This window comes from Eretmochelys imbricata, chromosome 5 (genome assembly GCF_965152235.1).
Source record: "Eretmochelys imbricata isolate rEreImb1 chromosome 5, rEreImb1.hap1, whole genome shotgun sequence".
NCBI classification, from domain to species: Eukaryota; Metazoa; Chordata; order Testudines; family Cheloniidae; genus Eretmochelys; species Eretmochelys imbricata.
The window spans coordinates 35,611,400-35,630,098 of record NC_135576.1 but is presented as its reverse complement, the minus strand read 5'-3'; the positions used below and the strand labels follow the sequence as shown (position 1 = coordinate 35,630,098).

Genomic DNA, 18,699 nt, shown 5'->3' with positions numbered 1-18,699 from the left:
GTACAAAGTGGCCTTAAAGCAGCTGGAGACAGCCAGTGTCACAGCCTGTGTACAAGCGAACTCTGCACTAATGGCATGCTGGCAGAGATGGCTCCAATGCTTTCTTCACCAGCCACCCCACCTTCACCCCTCAAGGAAGCTTATTTTAAATTGGCCCAATGTCCGTTTCAGCTTGCAAACTGTCATCAGGATCACCTGTCGGAATATGTTACTTCAGTTTTAAATCAGCGTTTTTCTACCACCTGGCACTATAGAATGCAGAGAGAAAATAAGGACTATACAATTCTCATTGATCTTCACCGGCCAGTTTACACTTCCTCGTTTTAAACACTATTTGCCTTTAAAACCAACATCGAAATTGCAAACATTTATATTTCCTGGAGGAGGATCAGAATACTTCAGAGGAAACAAATTCATAATCTCCACCTCATGTTTTGTGGTGAGATAATAAAGAAACTGAAAATACCTGTATCCTTAACTTACACTGTATCATACATATATACGTGGCTGCTAATCTTTTGAGAAATTTGTCAAAACTTCATTGATGGGTTTCTTTTTTTAAAACTTAGTGTTTCTCACTCCAGACTTTATTCTGTGCAATTAATATGGCCTTCATGAGTTGAGTCAGAAACCTAGCCCCCTCAGAAGATTGCTTGTACATACTTCTCAGTGACTCTGTCTGAGAACTTGTAGGAGGTTGTTGATACTGAAGAACATGATTCAGATGACCAAATGCAACATCATGTTGGTTGGATTATTTTTGGTTAGATGTCTCATGAAACCCAGCCTCATGAAAATAAATGGCATTATTTTTACCATTCATCATTTGTAGAGTTTCCCCACATACCCACTTAAATGTATCTGTCTCTAGGTGATTCAGCAGAAGAAATCGACCTCACTGTGGTTTACCAAACAGCTGCTAATGGTGACGTCAACACACTGACTGCAGTGATTCTTGAAGACCCTTCAATATTAGAATGCTGCGACAGCGAGGGTAAAACTTAGAGGGTTTAGATTGTTCCCAACGAGTTAATCAATACAATATGTGACTGAGCTATCATCTTTTTTCCATTTTTAATATTGACTTTAAAAATTAGTGAAACATCATAAGTAGAATTATATCAAGTTCTCCCCTTTATGAGCAATAAAATGGGAAATTGGTATTTTGGGGGGGATATCCATGGGGAATATGCATTTTGGATGGCCACAAAATAATATTTTCTTCCTCCTTACAAGTTTATTCATTTACATATAAATAAGAATATCCCATGTATCAGACAGTGGACATGAGACACAAAGTTGTCTGCCATGAATTTATATTGTTTGTCATAGAAAGAGAAATGCTGGAAAGTTGCTGAAATTTCAGGGGAGGATGGAGAAATAATTTATTCTAGTCAAATCCAAATTATATATATTTTTGGACATCTTCAAGACTCATTTGGCCAAATTTTAAAAAGTGGACACCAGCAGTTATTTGTGCTTGCTGAATAAGGGCACAGGTACAAACAGACAATTAATAAAACGGTAACATATGCAGTTTCTTGCCAAAAGAGCAATTGCATGTATAATCAGTTTCCTGTTTTATGCCTGAAGCTGCATATTTTTTTCTATTCAAGTTCTCATGCCATGCCTGACAGGGTGCCATCTGAGTGCATGCAGTTACTTGGTTGTCTTTTCAGGCATGTATTTTCCAAGTGAATATGAACCAGAGATCTTTGAAAGCTTGTCCCTTGAAGTATTTTGTGTTCAATCAAGAGTCTAGTTTTTACCATAGCATTTTCCCAGGATTAGCATGAAAAGTGCAGGATTCAATCATTTAAAAAGAAACAAACAAACAAAAACCACCCTGCAGATATCTCTGTCTGTTTCTGAAAAATGGTTGTAAAATCTGGATTCAGAAATTGGGATCTTTGTGTTATCTTCAGATAGTTCCCTGGATCTCAGTAAAGTCAGGACGAGAGCCTTTTGACCTTCCAGCTCCTAAACCAGAAGAATAAAGGCAGGGTGTCTAACTGCCTGCAGTAGACTAACCATTACGTTTCAATTCCAAAGTAACTCAATGATACTTATATACACACACTGATGTAACTGAGATCATCTGTGTGACACCCTGGCACCCCCATATTCACCACTGTCATATAATTATGATATGTTTTATACAAAGTATGCCTTTTGAGGTATTATTCTAAAAGTCTTGAACTGCGAGACATTAATATATCATTGGATTGTACGTGCTACCATTGTATGTGACATTATGAAGTTTGGCTCTGTATGTGCTACTGAAACATGTTGTGAGGTTGAGAACACCCACAAGCAGCCGTTCAGGTACAACAATAAAAAGGCCAAACAATGTTGATGGCTTATTGAGGAAATGCACACAAGCACCAGGATTACCCCAGAAACTATGTACAATAGAAACCTCTCAGAGATAGCCCTACACAATGGGAACTCTTTGACCCAGGTCACAGCAAAAGAGCTTTCCAGCAAGTTGGAAGAGATATAAAAGGGAGAAGTATCATCATAACTGGATCTCACTCTCCCTACAACACAACACCTGAAAGTGGGGGAGAGGGGAAGTACTGGTCCCAGGCAGGAAAGAAGGAAGCCTGCCTGTGTATGCAAAAGCTAACCTGCTTGTACTGTCTAACTGGGTGAGACACTGTGTGATTCAAATCCTAACTAGTACATTAGGTTTAGATTGCAGTTTTGTTTTATTTCTTATGGTAATCTGCTTTGATCTGTTTGCTATCACTTATAATCACTTAAAATCTACCTTTCTATAATTAATAAACCCTTTTTAAGTTTTATCTGAACCAGTATGTTTTTGAGTGAAGTGTTTGTGGAAAAATCTCAGCTCAGTTAACAAGGGCTTGTGCATCGTCCTCTTCACATCGAGGGAAGGGTGCACTGTGTAATAAATTCATACTGGTCAAGCTTTGACCAGGGCAGGATGCTACAGCTCTGGGGTCCTAGACTGGGGAGCTGGAGATATTTTGGCTTGAGCCTTTCTATTGTTGGTTCATGCAGCGGCTGGCAGAGCATTCATGAACACAGCTGCGTGTGGCACCTGCCTGTGGATGTTGGTGTGAGCACAAGCTTGGAGGGCTTTGTAGCTTGTCACAATGTCACAGTGTGAGAAGGAACCCAGACTGGTAAAACAGAGGGCTCAGCTCTACCCAAGTTCCATATGGCACCCTAGAAGGGACCCATCACAACCTGCTTCAAGACAAAATGTAGGGCCAGATTTTGCAATGCTTTCTCATGTTGAATGGTACTTATTCACCCATGTAGTGCCACAGAGTTCAGTGAAACTACTCACATGAGAATAAGGCCCTTAAATTGCACAAATATACAGCACTTTTCAAACTATAGTTGCTAGCGTTCAATGTATCAGTTTAATCATTTTAAATCACTCCATTACCTGTTGGAGAAAAGCATATTGCTGTTAGTCAGTAGTTAATTATTAAGAAAACATAAAAGAGAGGAAACAATTTAAATGCAGTGATGAAATTCTTGAGGAAAATCAAGTATTAGTTTGGATGCTGCTTATGCTGCTCTTTCCAGCCTTGGAGACAGCTAATATGGAGTAACTACTAGAGAACTTAACTTCCAAAGGTGGGAGAAGGCAAAATATTCTAGACTGAAGGCCAATTTTTAAAGAAGCAATTGCGTACATGCAGTATCATCTGTAGGTGCATGCTGATTTGTGCCCTCAGAGTGGTGTCTATTTTCATAAACCCTGTAGGCACACACAGGTAGGGTGAAACTGAAGTTGGAGAAGAGCATCTCCCAGGCCTGGGCTTGTGTGCATTTTGAGGAATATCAGCTTCAAAATTGTTACATGAGGCCTGACTCACATAGAAGGCTCGTCAATGTAAAAAGAATTTTCCCACCAAAATGCTAACTAGGCAAGCCTTTTGTTAATTAAGGCACATTTTTTTAAAAAGTGGATGATCAGCTAGCTTGAATAGGAATTCCTTTGTGCCTCCGGTACAGTTGCTAAACAGTTGGTAGAAGAGGAGGTTTGTTAATGTACCAGTGGTTTATTTAGCAAACAAAAGACTATCTCCTCCTTATGGCTTTAACAAACGAAGGATTGTAAAAGAATTATTAACTATTTAATTAATTAATTAGTATCTATTTCCCCCCAAGGTTGTACCCCCTTGATGCACGCTGTTTCGGGACGCCAAGTCGATACAGTGAAATTGCTGTTGAAGATGGGAGCAAATATTAATACTCAAGATGCCTGTGGACGCACCAGTTTATCTCTTGCAACCTATCTGGTACCAAGACTTCTGTCTGTTACAGAGAGCACTTTGGGAGGGCAAGAGGGTGAAGTAATAAAGACTAATTTTGAATCACAGCAAGGGGAGAATAAGTACAAGACTTGTGTGGTCCTAGGGAACTGTGCAAAGAACAGTGATTCAGCTTAACTGTGACATTTTCAGCTAGAAAATGTGTCAAAAGTAGCAGAATGGGCAATCCATTCAAACATATTAAATATGCATGTCGCTTTCAAGAACAGATATTTCCTTTGCTAGATATTTTCAAAAAATCCTATGATTAGTAACATGCTGTGTTTTCCCTTCCTCTTTTCCTAAAGGAGGAAAAAACATCTGTTGAAAAAATAAATTACTGGAAAACATTCCAGACACTTAGGCTGGCCTCATGGCTTCAGAATTCCCAAGTTTAAGCTGAAATTCTTATCCTTACGGTCTCTAAAGCTAAACAGAAGGCATAAGATAGGATAGCATTTGTTTTCCCACCCCAAATGGTTAATTACATTATAGAGTGACCAGTGCCACAAAACTTACATAGGCTAAAATCCTCAGGGATGTCCTAAGGATTAGGCTCACGATCCTTTGCAATTTAATCAGGTGCCTGGGATAGGGAGAGTGAATCATTGTAATGTACTCCCTTGGTTAGCATTAAAGAGACATCGAGAGTAAGAGCCTTGGATGCATGGGGAAATTTCAGATCCATGAGCGTGCTACATGTGATTTAAATTAGTGAGTGGTGGTTTCTATTCTGTAAGTAGTGTGAGGCCTCGTGAGAATCTGGGTGTGACGTCTGCCCAGAGGATTGATTTCAGTGGGATTGCATGTGTGCATGAATGCAACTGAGTGCTGGATTTAGCCAAGTTTGCAAACTTCTCTGCAACAAAACTTTGATCAGTGGGCAACACAAAGGTACTTTAATTCCCTCATTCCACCTCTTCCCAGTAAATACTAGTCATGCTTGGCAGGCAGATGACTTGAGCTGCAGGGGAGTGACCCTGCAGAGGCCCCAGTTTGAGGAAAGCACTTAAGCACACATTTGACTTCCTTGGGACTCAAGCACATGCCAAAATACTTTGCTCAGTGAGAACCAGAGTGCTCATCTGCTTTGGTTTGTTTTTGAAGGTGAAAGTGCAGCATTTTACTCCCGTCAGTGACCAATCTCCATAAATGAAGGTGCCATTTTCAGTATAACACTTCTATTTGAACTCTGTAAAAAGCCACTTGCTAAAACAAGAACGAACAGCTGAAAGCAAAACCTAAAATAACTCCAATTCTCAGATTTTTCATATCAATTTACTACCTGTAGTAACCTCTTATAAAGAAAATCAGATCAAATGCTCAGGCTCTTGGCTGACTCTCATTTAATTAAAATCCATATGCAGGAACATACTTAAGACTTTCTAGTACAACAGCAATTTTCAGTGCCATGTCTACTGCAAATCTTAAAACAGCCCTCCAGCCCCACCACAGCCAAAGAAAGGCCAAAATGCAGTGGAACTAAAAAGTTTAATTACAGAAGTGGATGGATGAACCAGTCCAGGATTTGAACCAAACGTGAACCATCTTTGAAGCTCTAACTAGATGTTTTTCTGAAACCAACGAACAGATCCTCAGCTGGTGTAAGCAGAATTACACCAGCTGAGGATCTGGCCCCAAATCTTCTCCGTTCCTTTTTGACCTTCTGTACTTTCTTTCTTAGGGGTGGCTTGAAGGCTGTGTCAGTCTGCTCCGAAATGGTGCCAAGCAGAACATACCTGATAAAAATGGGAGACTGCCACTGCACGCTGCTACCGCAGAGCCTGATGTGAGGTAAGCCCACATGTTAAAAGGGCGTTTGCTTATTTGAGTAAAACATCTTCTCAGTCCGGTACATAGTCACCAAAAGAACATGGAGATTGACTGATTGGAGGCAGCGTAGGGCAGGCAAGCTAGCTGTGGCAATTACCCGTGTGATTTGCTGTTTCATCTGGTGATTATCATATATTTAAATGAAGAAGCTATTGGGACTTTAGACGTAAGTCTATGGCTCTTTCTGCTGCACTTGTTTTACAGGAACGTGTTCAGGCAGGTTGAAGAATCTGATTTAAACCTCACAAAAGCAATGGAATTCAGAATGGAGACTGAAACTCCAGATTTCTCACAGTGAACAATCACCACCAACGTGATCAAGCTGTCCTCTATACTAGAAATACCACAGGACGTTTGTTTCCATGATAGTTCAATGCTGTATTTTCCCTAGCTAACTTGGTGCCAGTGTTCAGGGTGTTCTTCCTTAACTCAGGCTTCAGCATTATTTACAAATGCAGGTCTCCCAGCAGGAGCCACAAAACCAGTTGCCCTGCACTCTATTGCCACTGCTTATTATATAAATTAAATGTTATAGGCTATATGCTAAAGCAGAGGTTCCCAAAATGTGACTCTTGCTCGTGGTTCATGGAGAAGTGGCTGGTCACATGGTTCTGGCTCCTCCTTGTTTACAGCTGCATTAAAAGAGAGCTAAAAATTTATTAAATACTTTCCTAATGCTACTTTCTCGTGCAAGTAATTGCTACAGCTACCATAATATTACGTGGATAATGTTAGTGGCATTAAATAGTAAATATTTGTATTATTATTATTATAATTCATTAGTATTATTATAGTGCCTTGGAGCCACAGTCATAGAACATGTCTCTGTTATATAATATGATGATTTATATTATTGTTTTGAATATAATAGTTTATTATTGGGAGGGGAGGCAACCTATGGGTTTAGGAATGGGAGGAAAGTTGTTCAAAAGACAAACTCTGTCAAGATTTGGTCCATCCTATGGAAAGTAGCTCTAAAGGATCAGGTAAGATGTAGTACAGTTGATTTTTGACAGCTGTTATTAAAGATGTATCAAAAAGTCTGAAGAGCAGTTCACCAAAACAAGTCACAAGCCAATGTGCTATTTGTATCATAGTTTCCTTTGTGAATAGGAATGCTTCTTAAAGCTTTTCAAGTCCTGATTTATATAAGTTGATTAAATTCATGCAAAATCTCTCCTGAGTAAATCATTTACGAGTAGCTGAAAAAGGCTGGTTGAAAATGTAAGTTGCAAGAAACGTATAGAACTTAGAGTGGCAGTTTGACACATCTGATGCAGCAAAGCTGTAACTTGATGTTCAAGTTACAGGTGAGTATTGTGACAGTCTATAATGTCTCCTTATGTATTAATTTTGCACCTTCATCATTGTTTTTCATGCATCACTCTGATGGTACAGTTGGAGGGTTTCAGAGCAAGAGTGCATTATCATTACACAAAGCCTCTGAAGAGAAAAGGCTATGTTTGTGCCACACTGAACATGCTGATATTAGAAAGGAAACAGTAATTTACTTTAACAACAGCAGCACACAGAGTTCCCTGAAGTTTTTTCCACAGTCACCATGGAAACAAGCAGACCTTTGCTCCACACAGCAGTGTGCCAGCTGCTCAGCTCTTTTTCATCTGTCTTATTAGCCCAAGTCAACAAAATTAGTTCTGGATATGATTGCCCTGTTACCAGAAGGCGCAGCTGGAGTGCCATACCCATTAGTGAGATTTTTCCATTGGACTAATTTTTGCTCTCTGCCAACTATTTAGATTTGAAAGGAAGACGAAATGCGGTGGCTAATTGTGAAGTGCTTCCTCACCTGAGTTTAAGAACTGGCAGCCCATTGCTATAAATCAATGCGCTGGAGGAATAGCTAACACACAGACCACGCTGAAATCGACAGGCTGTAATCAGTCCATTTAAACACTTCAGGCACAAGGGCTGGCAAGTTTTTAAACTTCAATACATGTTTCATAGAGTGGCTGAGCCTTCAGTGAGAAATGGGGTAAATGGACCCTGCTGACTCTCCACATGCTACATGTTTAGTTAAAATTGGCAGAGCTCATCTGTGTGGTTGCAGACTTTCAGCGTTGTGGGGGGGTTGTATGTATATGTACACACACACACACACACACTAATTTAATTGATTACATCCCATGTTAATTTGTGGAACTATGTAACAAATTACAGAGCCATGTGATAGATGAATTTACCAAGCACCTTTTGATCATCTCTCCTTCCTTCTACCCACTAATCCATTTCCACCTGGACTTATTTTAATATACCAAACTTCTGAGCTGTCAGTCTGGGGTTTTATTAATTATATCAGTTTACCACAAAAATGTTTCCTCTACTTCCCAGCAAAAAAAATCTACGCCCTTTAAGGCCCAGAACAGGTAAGATTCAGGCCTGCAGCAATCTCAAAATGACCTGACTTTTAAGTCCATTATAACATGGCCTGACTATGCAATTGGCTGCATGCCTCAGAAGAGGGCTGTAACACCCGTTTGCTTTTTAGTGATCATACCAGTCTGAGTCCAGGCCCTGGTGTGCCATTGGCCAAATAATATTTTTTAATTGATTTAATACTTTTGAAGAGAGTATCTGGTTAGAAAAGAATCTGGGTGTGTTACACCCTGGTTCTGCCACGTTGGTATGTCACTTCAGAGCAAATCATTTTTTTGCCTCCTTGGCGAATTGTAACTTCTGCAAATGATCACTAAGCAGTTTCGAATGCAGCTTCTTTAAACAGTTGTACTGTCTAATAGCTCACAATCCATGACTGCAGAATGATTTTTTTCAGGCTTCATGCACAAACAGCTAAATAAATGGCAGGGCTGCATTTCATTATAGATTTGTGTGGCAGAGCTCTGGGCAACTGTATCTGTACCAGCTCTGTGATCACTGGATCACCAATTACATTGCCATGGTGTAAACCTGAGAGGAAAAGCTGTGCCTAGTAATTGATAGACTGGGATGGGCTGAGAAGAGCCCCAAAGGCTAATTAGCCCATTACCCAAGAGGTAGAAAAGGCACAGGAAGAAAGTGCACAGGGGGAAGGAAGAGACTGATGGGCCTTTTAGGGGCTGAGTCTGGGATTGAGTGGGTGGAGGGGTGTATGCTATTGTAAATATAGACCTGAAAACATTTATAAGGGTGGTGAGGAGAAGACTGAATAAATTGTACAAGGTGTTTGACTAGAAGAAGGTCTCTAGATGGTTTGTGGCTAGAAAAGAGACAGGAATGGGATGATGCTGGGTCACAGTTTGCTATATTTTTGCAATCTGATACTGTTAAAGTTTAATAATACATCCACCTGAGCTTTACCTGTTTTCAGATGAGAGTGAGGTATACCACATGAATACCATGGAAGAATTATAGGCTTTGAATTTATCAAATGTGTTTATAGAATGATATGAAATAACTAATATTCTAATTTTGGATTTGTATTTATTGCTTAAGTTACATAGTATGTCTTCTGTCTAAACCTAAGACTGATAGAACACATTCTAGGACAACTTGATACAGAAAATATACTGTGAGCAATTCAGGATTGTCCAGCTAAGAAACAGAGTAAAAGATTTCAAAGGCGAGAAGAGCCTTTCTCTTGTATTTTGTTTGAAGGGGGAGCAAGTACTTCCACATAACCCACCATGCCTTGGGTGAGTATTATGGTCCCAATCTGATAGTGGGGTTCTGCTAGCTCAGACCCTTACATCTGCCAGTGTCACATGGACTCTAAACAGGCATAAGGGTCTATGTTGGCTGATCCTGATATGTGGATGTGACAAGATGGTCTGGATATCCCTACCATCTCCACACTTTAACCAATGCTCAGCGCACTTCTATAAAACATAATTTGCCTGCTCCAAATCCAGTGACCAAACCATTTTCAGAGTTAACTGCAGTAGTTTGAAGGGTGATTATGAAAATCCTGGGGCAAAATCTTTCAGGTTATAAAACCATTGTTTCACCTAAGGCCTGGTCTCGATTACACAGCTAAGGCGACGTAAGGCAGTTTACTTTGACCTGACTATGTCCGTGAACATACAATGGTGGGACACAGCTGTTGTAAGTGCCCTAATATACTGACATAACTCCACCTCCATGAGAGGCATAGGGCTTATGTCAGTGTAGCTAAGGTGATGCAGGGTCTGTGTGGACACTGCATTACTTACGTCAGCTGTCTTGTCAATTTCAGGGCTCAATACCATGAAAAACCAACATCTCATGTGTAATAGTTCTAACTGTTCCCGCCACAACATGGGAGTGTTTATACTCTACTTCTCTACAAGAGTAAACAGATGTATTTCTCCATAAATTCCAGTTTATGGCATAATTGCCTTACTCCCAACAGAGAGACTGTGAGCCGTAATCTAACCCTGTCTCTGTGTGTGCATGCATACAGGGGCTTCTTAATCCAAGAATACAAAAGTATAATAGGAAGGTAATTTGCATTTCTGTTTAAAAGGATCACAACGAATAGTTCTGTGGATTTCTAGGCTATAAAAAAAATTGCTCAGGTATTCACTGCACATTCTGATATATTAATGCCCATTTATTATTTTGGAAACTAACACTGGAATTATTCCTGATGGTGTCTGCTTTTGCATTTACGTACAGGTGACCTCTGATTCCAAGTGTTGAGTTTGTGTTCTGGTTTTAGTTACAAATAGAATAAGCCATAAACTTCAGAAGTGGATCTGGGTTTGGCTTTCAAACATGAACACATACCAGATCCGGGATTCTGGTTCACATCCATCACTGCTGTTAATTTTGCTTTCGATCGTGGGTTCTGTTTCTCTAAAAACCTCTCATCCAGTTTTAGCCGTCAATGTAGCATATTTAATATATCTTTGCTTCCACAGGCTTCTAGCGGTGCTGCTGCAGCAATCGCATCTAAGTGACATTAATCATCGGGACAATGAGGTAAGTAAACATGTATCAGGTCATATTCTTCCCTGTTGCCTAAAAAGGGTCCACAGAATTACTTTTTTTATTATAGTAATTGCAATTGACAACCCTAATTATAATTTAACACCTACAATTAACTGAAAACAAAATTAAAGTGTTAATCAGATCCCTCTGGGTGGGGAGGGAAACATCCACAGCAGGAGTGGGGCTGAAGCCCCAGCCCACAGCTTGGGGGGGACAGCCAGGGTCAGGGGAGGGTTGAAGCTCCAGCCCACAGCTTCGGAGCAGTGGAGGGGGCCAAAGCCCCAAGCTGAGCTGGAGCCCTGCTTCCAAGAGGGACTGAAACCCAGAGCCCCGCACCCTGAGGTGGGAAAGCCCTGTGCCCCGAGGGGGGGGTTGACGGTAGGGGGCCACAATTTTTTCTAGTGAGAAGGGTAAAAAATATATATGTCCAGCACAAAAAGTTTGACAAACGCTGTCATAGAGGATAGCAGCCTGGCAATCCCACACTCCCTGCATCAGCCTTTCCCTCCCTCCTCCCCCGGCCCCGCTGCATGCCAAGTCAAGGTAAAATCCACCCTCCCTTGCAAACAAGGGCTCACTCAGCTGAAGGGAGTCATGTAAAATTATTATTTTTACATTTGTAAGTTCAACTTTCATGATAGAGATTGCACTACAGTACTTGTATGAGGTGAATTGAAAAATACTATATCTTTTTTACAGTGCAAATATTTATTTTTATTACAAAGTGAGCATTGAACACTTTGTATTCTGTGTTGTAATTGAAATCAATATATTTGAAAATATGGAAAACATCCAAAAATATTTTAAAATATTTAAATTTAATATGGGTAGTCTATTATTTAACAGTGCGATTAAAACTGCAATTAATCGCAATTAAGTTTTTTAATCGCTTGACAGCCCTAATTATAGTATTTTGCACTGATCTTGCACCTCTCAGCTAATGGCCTCAGAGAACTCTACAGAAGTTGGTTTCATTTTTCCCAGTTTATATACATGCTGCATCTAAGGTGATCAGACCACAAGTGTGAAATTGAGATGGGGTGGGGGGTAATAGGAGCCTATATAAGAGAGACCCTAAAATCGGGACATCTGGTCACCCTAGCTGCATTGCCTCACTGTGGATCTTCTGGCTGACTGCTCTCAAATGGAGCTGGCAGATGCAAATGGAATCTGGGTCGATAAACCCACTCCCTCCCCATGCCACCAGTTATGCTTCCCTGCACATCCTTCCTACATCACCTGCCAAGATAGGGATTTCTTTGCTTATTTTCAAGTTAGACAGATTCTCTGCTTCACTGAGCATCTCACCATCAGGCAGATAGTTCTTCTTGGAAGGTCTGCCTGAAGCTGTGTTATAGGTCCAGCAACCATTTTATGCCAGATTGCTATGGTCCTTAATTGTACACCAACTAAATATACCCCTGTGCCAGGAGACGGGTTAGATATGCTGGCTCCACATCCCACACCGGAGGAACTCTGTTTGCCACATCTGGCTGCTTACTAGCTCCATCCATTCAGCACAAAGGAGCCAGCACACAACAGAGAATCTAGTGCATTGTTTCAAATATGTCTCTCCAGCCTGGCAGCAGCTTGAGGATATTGCTGAAGGGCACTAACTTACAAATTTCCTTCCTGCCTTGTACTTCGTGCCCATCTACACTGTGGTTTGCAGAGCCTTTTTACTTAGCTATATAGGACTTACAACAGCCTGAACAGGATCTAGGATTTGGCCCTATATTGAAAATGTGGGGTTATAGTCTCGGTGAGTTGCACAGAATTAAAACTTAATGTGAACCATGCAGGACACTTGGAATCCTCAATGCTTTCTCTGTATGTTACCACATTCAACTTAAAATCTCAAGGGTCAAAAGTGTATTAAACACCACTTGGCATCAGGAGCATATTTGTCTGACGGTTCAGTGCTAGACCCCTGGTTATTCATGTTTGCTTGGAAATGTGCTCAGAGCTTGTTTGCACTAACAGCTCTTCTCCTAGCTATTGCCCAATTTAAAGGAAAACAAGTTTTGTTTTGTTTTTTTCCTGTAACTTTATAAAACCACCCCACAAAACCCAAACACTTTAAATAGTAAGAAATACAGCTGGCAGCCGCACTGTTTCTATGACTGGGGCTATCTCTAAGGACTTTCAGTGGAGGCTGCCAAGAGATGTGTATTGAAAATCCCTCCAGAAGGAGGGCAGCTGAACAAAAATTAGAGGCACACAATTACTCAGGAAGGCTTCCTGAGGGTACGGTTTCCAACTCCTGTCAAGGTTATAAAGTGATTATCTGTCCCCACTGTCTCTCCTGATGGCTTTGTTTAACTTGCGTGGCAATGTGCTTTTCTTTGTCTTTGGTCACACCTTGCTTAATTTACACTGGAGACTCATTCAAGCATATTCCTTTGTCTGGAACTGGCACTGGTCGACACATACATTTTCAGAACATATTTTCAGCACATATCTGTACACTTCTTTGTGGGTTTATTGTATGTACATCACATGCAAATATTAATGATTAGGGAGTTATTAGTTTTCTAATACATTACATGCCACCTTTGGGGGGGGGGCACAGATGGCAACACAGAAGTTTGGGTGGGTGAGCTGCTGCCTGCGGGCCTGCTCATTGGGGCCAAAGTGGGAGGTGGGTAACTTTTCAAGGGGACACCTACCACTTTTATCAGCAGATGGATGAGAGGAGGCTGATCTGGCGTCCTGTAGCTTGCCCTGGCTACACTGACTCATTGTTCCCCTGAACTAGCTTCGCTCTCACTTCTCAGGGCAGAAATCACTGCTGTAGTGCCTCAAGTCAAGAGTCCCAGGATATTCAGTGTCCACCAGCAGTGTCAGATCCCTGTGGTGAACTCCTGGCACCACTGAAGTTGATGGGGTGGGGCGGGGGGACTCCCATTAACTTAAATGGGGCTGGATTTAACCCTGGTTTTTTAGTTTTACAAAAAACAAAGCCCCCGTGAAGAAGTTTTGCAAAACCAAAATAACCAAAACCTGGTTTAACTGATCTCTCAAGTAGTTGGAATTCCCAACCCCTGCCCAGACCCGATGAGCAGAGAGAAACTAATGTTAAGGAATTTGGACTTGATTGGCAACCATCATTTGGAGTTTTATTTGAAGTTTTAATTTTTCTTCCATTCTACGTGATTTGGGTTTTTACCCTCTTGGAAACTAAGAGAAACCACAGAACTGATTTCCACACATTGTGTAGTCCTTGATGCCTGTGCAAAGTGGGTGTATAACAAGCCACCAAACAAGAATGGTGCTTATATTATATTTCTTAAGACTGATGTTGCTTAGGTACCTTGATAGGAAAAGTGTGTAACATAGATTTAAAGTGTATATGTGGACTTGCTTTTGATGTTGTTTGATGTGCACATACAACGTGGATTCTTGGTCCGCTAAGACCAGTTTGCACTGCATAAGGACAGCTTCGATAGAGCAGAGAATCAAGTTCTCCGTTCATTGTTTGGTTGGTTTTTTTTTTTGTTTTTCAAAATGGTGCCTGTGATGTTTGTATTTTGAGATTACTGTTAAAATAACTGGCCCACTTTCTCAGCCGACCGAGACTCAAGTCAGTGGGGCTAGACTGCTTTACACCAGCTGAGAAGCTAACCCATAGTAATTATTATGAGTTAGAGATAAGGCTGTTGCGTTGTGATAAAACACAAGCCTAAAAGAGGGCTTTCTATTGGGAACTGTATGCAACTTTAACATGCGAGGAACCTATTATGCTTCTGACTGATGTATTACTTTAATAAAAGAGGCATGTATCTAATATTTGTATGTCTTCTATAGTAGTCAACCTTTCTTATTGGCTGCTACTTTTTTTTATACAACCCCATTAAGCTAGAAACTACTTCAAATTATTCAATCTTGAGCAGGTGGATTTCCGATCTCCAAATTGCCCAACTCATCTAGGGTGACCAGACAGCAAATGTGAAAAATCGGTGGGGGGTAATAGGAGCCTATATAAGAGACCCAAAAATCAGCACTGTCCCTATAAAATCGGAACATCTGGTCACCCTAAACTCATTTCTAGTGAAAAGGAAAATTAAATTCTTTGACATTTTAAATCTTTCTGTGAATGATAATTCTTTACTGTCTTGGATTGTGATTTTTAGGGAATGACCGCCCTTCACTGGGCTGCTTTCCACAATCGGCCCCAGCATGTGCAAACCCTGCTGCAGAAAGGAGCAGATCCAACTCTGGTGGACAAAGACTTTAAAACTGCTCTTCACTGGGCAGTACAGGTGAGGGCTAACTATCAATATTTTAACAATACACCACGTGCATTACAATGATTGTTTGTTGTCTGAAATTCTAAGGCATGGGGCATCAGAACTGAAGAAGAATTTCAGTTGGAAAGGCCTAGGGCAGGAAACCCCAGCTGTGTAAACTGGCCTGCATTGCTCAAAGCCAGGGGAGCTGTGCCAATTTACACTGGCTGAGGATCTAGCCCATGTTTCCTGTGGCACAACACCATTATTAACGAATATTAAATATGGGCTTGATGCTGCAAGATGCTGAGCTCTCTTGCCCTGATCCAGCAAAGCATTTATGTCCCTGGAAATAGTCACGTGCTGAGCATTAAGGACATGCGTATTTTTGATGGATCAGGGCCAGAGTGCTCCACGCCTGTCAGGACTGGGCTGTAAACCTGTGACTTCAGACCACTGAGAATAAAATAATATACATGTAGTGTAAAATGGCAAATATTGTTACAGGACAGTGTTCTAAAGGCTTGAAGCTCTCATCCTGTGGAAATCCTAACTTCATTAAGTACAGTGTAATGTTAAATGCTCTTCCTATCAAGTTATAAAGAAATCATTGCTATATGGGGCAATCGGGGAGCCACTTTTGGGGCCTCATAGGGTTTCTACTACCCATCACAAATGCTCCCCCAAATGTACAACAGCTAAGAAATTACTGAGGGACTCATTAAAGGTGGAAAAATACAGCAGGCAAATATCAGATGTGACTAGGCACTATAATAATAGTAGTAACCTATAGAAAAGTGAATGGTTTCCTTAGGATGCATCATGTTAAGCAATTGGTAAGGTATTATCTATAATACTGTTTAAGTGTCCTGCATGAACTTTGCTTCAGATAACTTTTTAATGCTAAATATGAGTTCTGTGTGTAGGTTACAGTGCAATTATCAAAGTACAGTAAAAGCTCTGTTATCCAGCACTTTACCAACTGGAAATCTCTAGAAATCGGCATTTCTGATATCTCCCAATATAAATCTTTATAGGGTTGCAAGGTGTCCAGTTTTTGAATGGAAGACCTGGTCAAAAAGGGACCCTGGTGCCTCCGGTCAGCACCACTGATCGGGCCATTAAAAGTCCAGTTGGTGTGGGGCTGGCAGGCTCCCTACCTGGCTCCACATGGCTCCCCAGAAACATGTCCCTGCTGCTCCTAGGTGGAGGAACAGCCACGGGGTATCTGCGCTGCCCCTTCCCCAAGGGCTGGCTCCGCAGCTCCCATTGCCCGAGAACCATGGCCAACACGAGCTGTGGGGGCAGAGCCTGCGGGCGGAGGCAGCGCACAGAGCCGCCTGACCAGGCCTCCACCTAGGAGCAGCAGGGACATGTCGCTCTTGGCAAGAAGCCACCTCAGGTGAGCGCTGCCTGGATCCGGCACCCTGAAACCCCTCCCATACCCCTTCCCCGAGCCCCCTCCCACACCCAAACTCCCTTCATTAGTAAGTATAACTGAGTTAACCAGAATTTTTGACTAACTGGAACCCCCCATTCCCCAACATGCCTGATGACAAAGTTTTTTTACTGTACACTTTTTTATTGATTTATAGTGACACTTTTATAGTAAGTATTCAAAACATCTCTGTATCATATAAACAGAAAACATGAATTGCAAGGAGAAGATACACTGATTAAACATCCCCATTCTAACATTTTTGGTCTTAACTCTATCATGCTTACAATATCTCCCTTCTCTCCCCCTCCCCCCCCACCTCCGGTCTGGAATAGAATTAATGTGTAGCCTCCATACATAGCATTACTTTCAACTACACTTCCTCTCTGACTTTATAGTTTTGAAATGATCAGAAAAATATGTTGTCTTATAGATTTTTTTTTTTTGCCTTGGTATTTCAAAGGGATATGTTCTAATAGTTATTAAATACTTCTTGTACATTTGCTCCAGTGTAGGTTCCATCCAGCTGAAAATTTCTGAAATTCTGTACCGTGCAAGCTCTGGAGGGTCCAGCATTCAAGCTCGGTGAAGGCCAAGCTACTCAAAAAGGCCAAGTGGAAGCCTTATGTTTACACTGCACATCAAGCCCGGGTCTGTGGGTCCCAGGTTTGCAGACTTGGTGTTTCCACACTGCATTCTAAACATGGGTTTACAATTGCTGAACCCAGGTCTCTCAGCCATGCTAATGTATCCATATTGTGCTATGGAGACCTGGCTTCACTCTGCAGCTTGACCTGTGTGTACTGTGCAAAATGACAAGTGTTGGATCAGAGTCTCAGTGGGACTTGGTTTTTGACCCAACCCATTTGCAAGGTCCTAAGACCTATGTCCCGAGCAGTTGCTGACCCAAGTCAGATTGATTTGTGTATGGACGCCCTACCTTAGTGTGCAGTGTAGACATACCCACTCAGTCCATATCCCCCCACACCTTCCTCTCAGAACACCAAATGTGCAATGCAAGTCTTGGGAAAACATGGGAGGTTGAATGGTACAAATAAACCCTCAGTTTCCTGTGGTTAACAAATCCTTGCTCTTGCTTCACTCAGGTCACCCACTCACAGCTGGATTACTCTGTCTGCCTGACAGCAGAGGGAATAAGTGTTTCACTGCTGTGATTTGTTCTGTGAAATTTCTGTTAGTGAACCTGGCTGGTTCACAGTCTTTATTTCTTGGGGGTGTGGAGTGGAGAGGGATGGGCAGGTTTAAATATCTGGACCAGGTGTAGTCTCTTAGACATGTCTACACTACAGCCCAAAACTGACCTATGTTAGGTTGACTTAAAGTCGGCTCAGTAATTACTGCGGTGGCTGATGTCCACGCTACCCTCCTTCTGTCAGTGATGCGTGTCCTCACCAGGAGCACTTCCCCTGACTGAAGAGGGCAGTGTGGTAGGCTAAGAGCCCTCCCACCTGGAGCTCAGCTTCCCTACTCAGCTCTTGGTGGAAGCTGGGGAGGGGGGTAGCCACCCCGGCTTCTCACCTCCCTGAGTGGGGAGCCTCCCAGCAGCAGTATGGAGCCATGAAATTGACAAGACAGCTGATGTTAGGGTGACACAGTGTCTACCTTCCTACACTGACATATGTCATACACTTCTCGTGTATATCATGTATGTTTGTCGGTGTCGTAGGACAACTACCTCAGCAGGACAAGGCTGTAGTGTATACACTGATATAATTTAGTCAACATAAGCTGCCTTACATTCCCCTAACTGTGTAGTGTTAGGCCTTAGTGTCCTTCTCTGACTTGAGCTTAGCCAGGGAGTAGTATTTGATAGTTGTTGCTCTCTACCTCCCTGTCAATATAAGGGCAAATAGAGACTAATAACTAGCATAACTTTCCCTCCATAGCTGATCCCAGGCAGGAGCAGACCTGCTGCCCATGCAGGATAAGGCTTTGGCCTGTCTAAAGCTCCTGCCAA

General features: G+C 41.7%; 1 protein-coding gene across 1 annotated transcript in view; it reads left to right on the top strand.

Annotated features, from left to right (window-relative positions):
• The window catches only part of ANKRD55 (ankyrin repeat domain 55), a 68,950-nt gene that overhangs the window by 21,804 nt on the left and 28,447 nt on the right, over window positions 1–18,699 (top strand). The window contains exons 2-6 of the mRNA XM_077816286.1: window positions 872–994; window positions 4,153–4,283; window positions 5,980–6,089; window positions 10,985–11,045; window positions 15,188–15,316. Of these exons, the coding sequence (XP_077672412.1) occupies window positions 872–994; window positions 4,153–4,283; window positions 5,980–6,089; window positions 10,985–11,045; window positions 15,188–15,316 (554 nt within the window). The remainder of the gene's footprint in view (window positions 1–871; window positions 995–4,152; window positions 4,284–5,979; window positions 6,090–10,984; window positions 11,046–15,187; window positions 15,317–18,699) is intronic.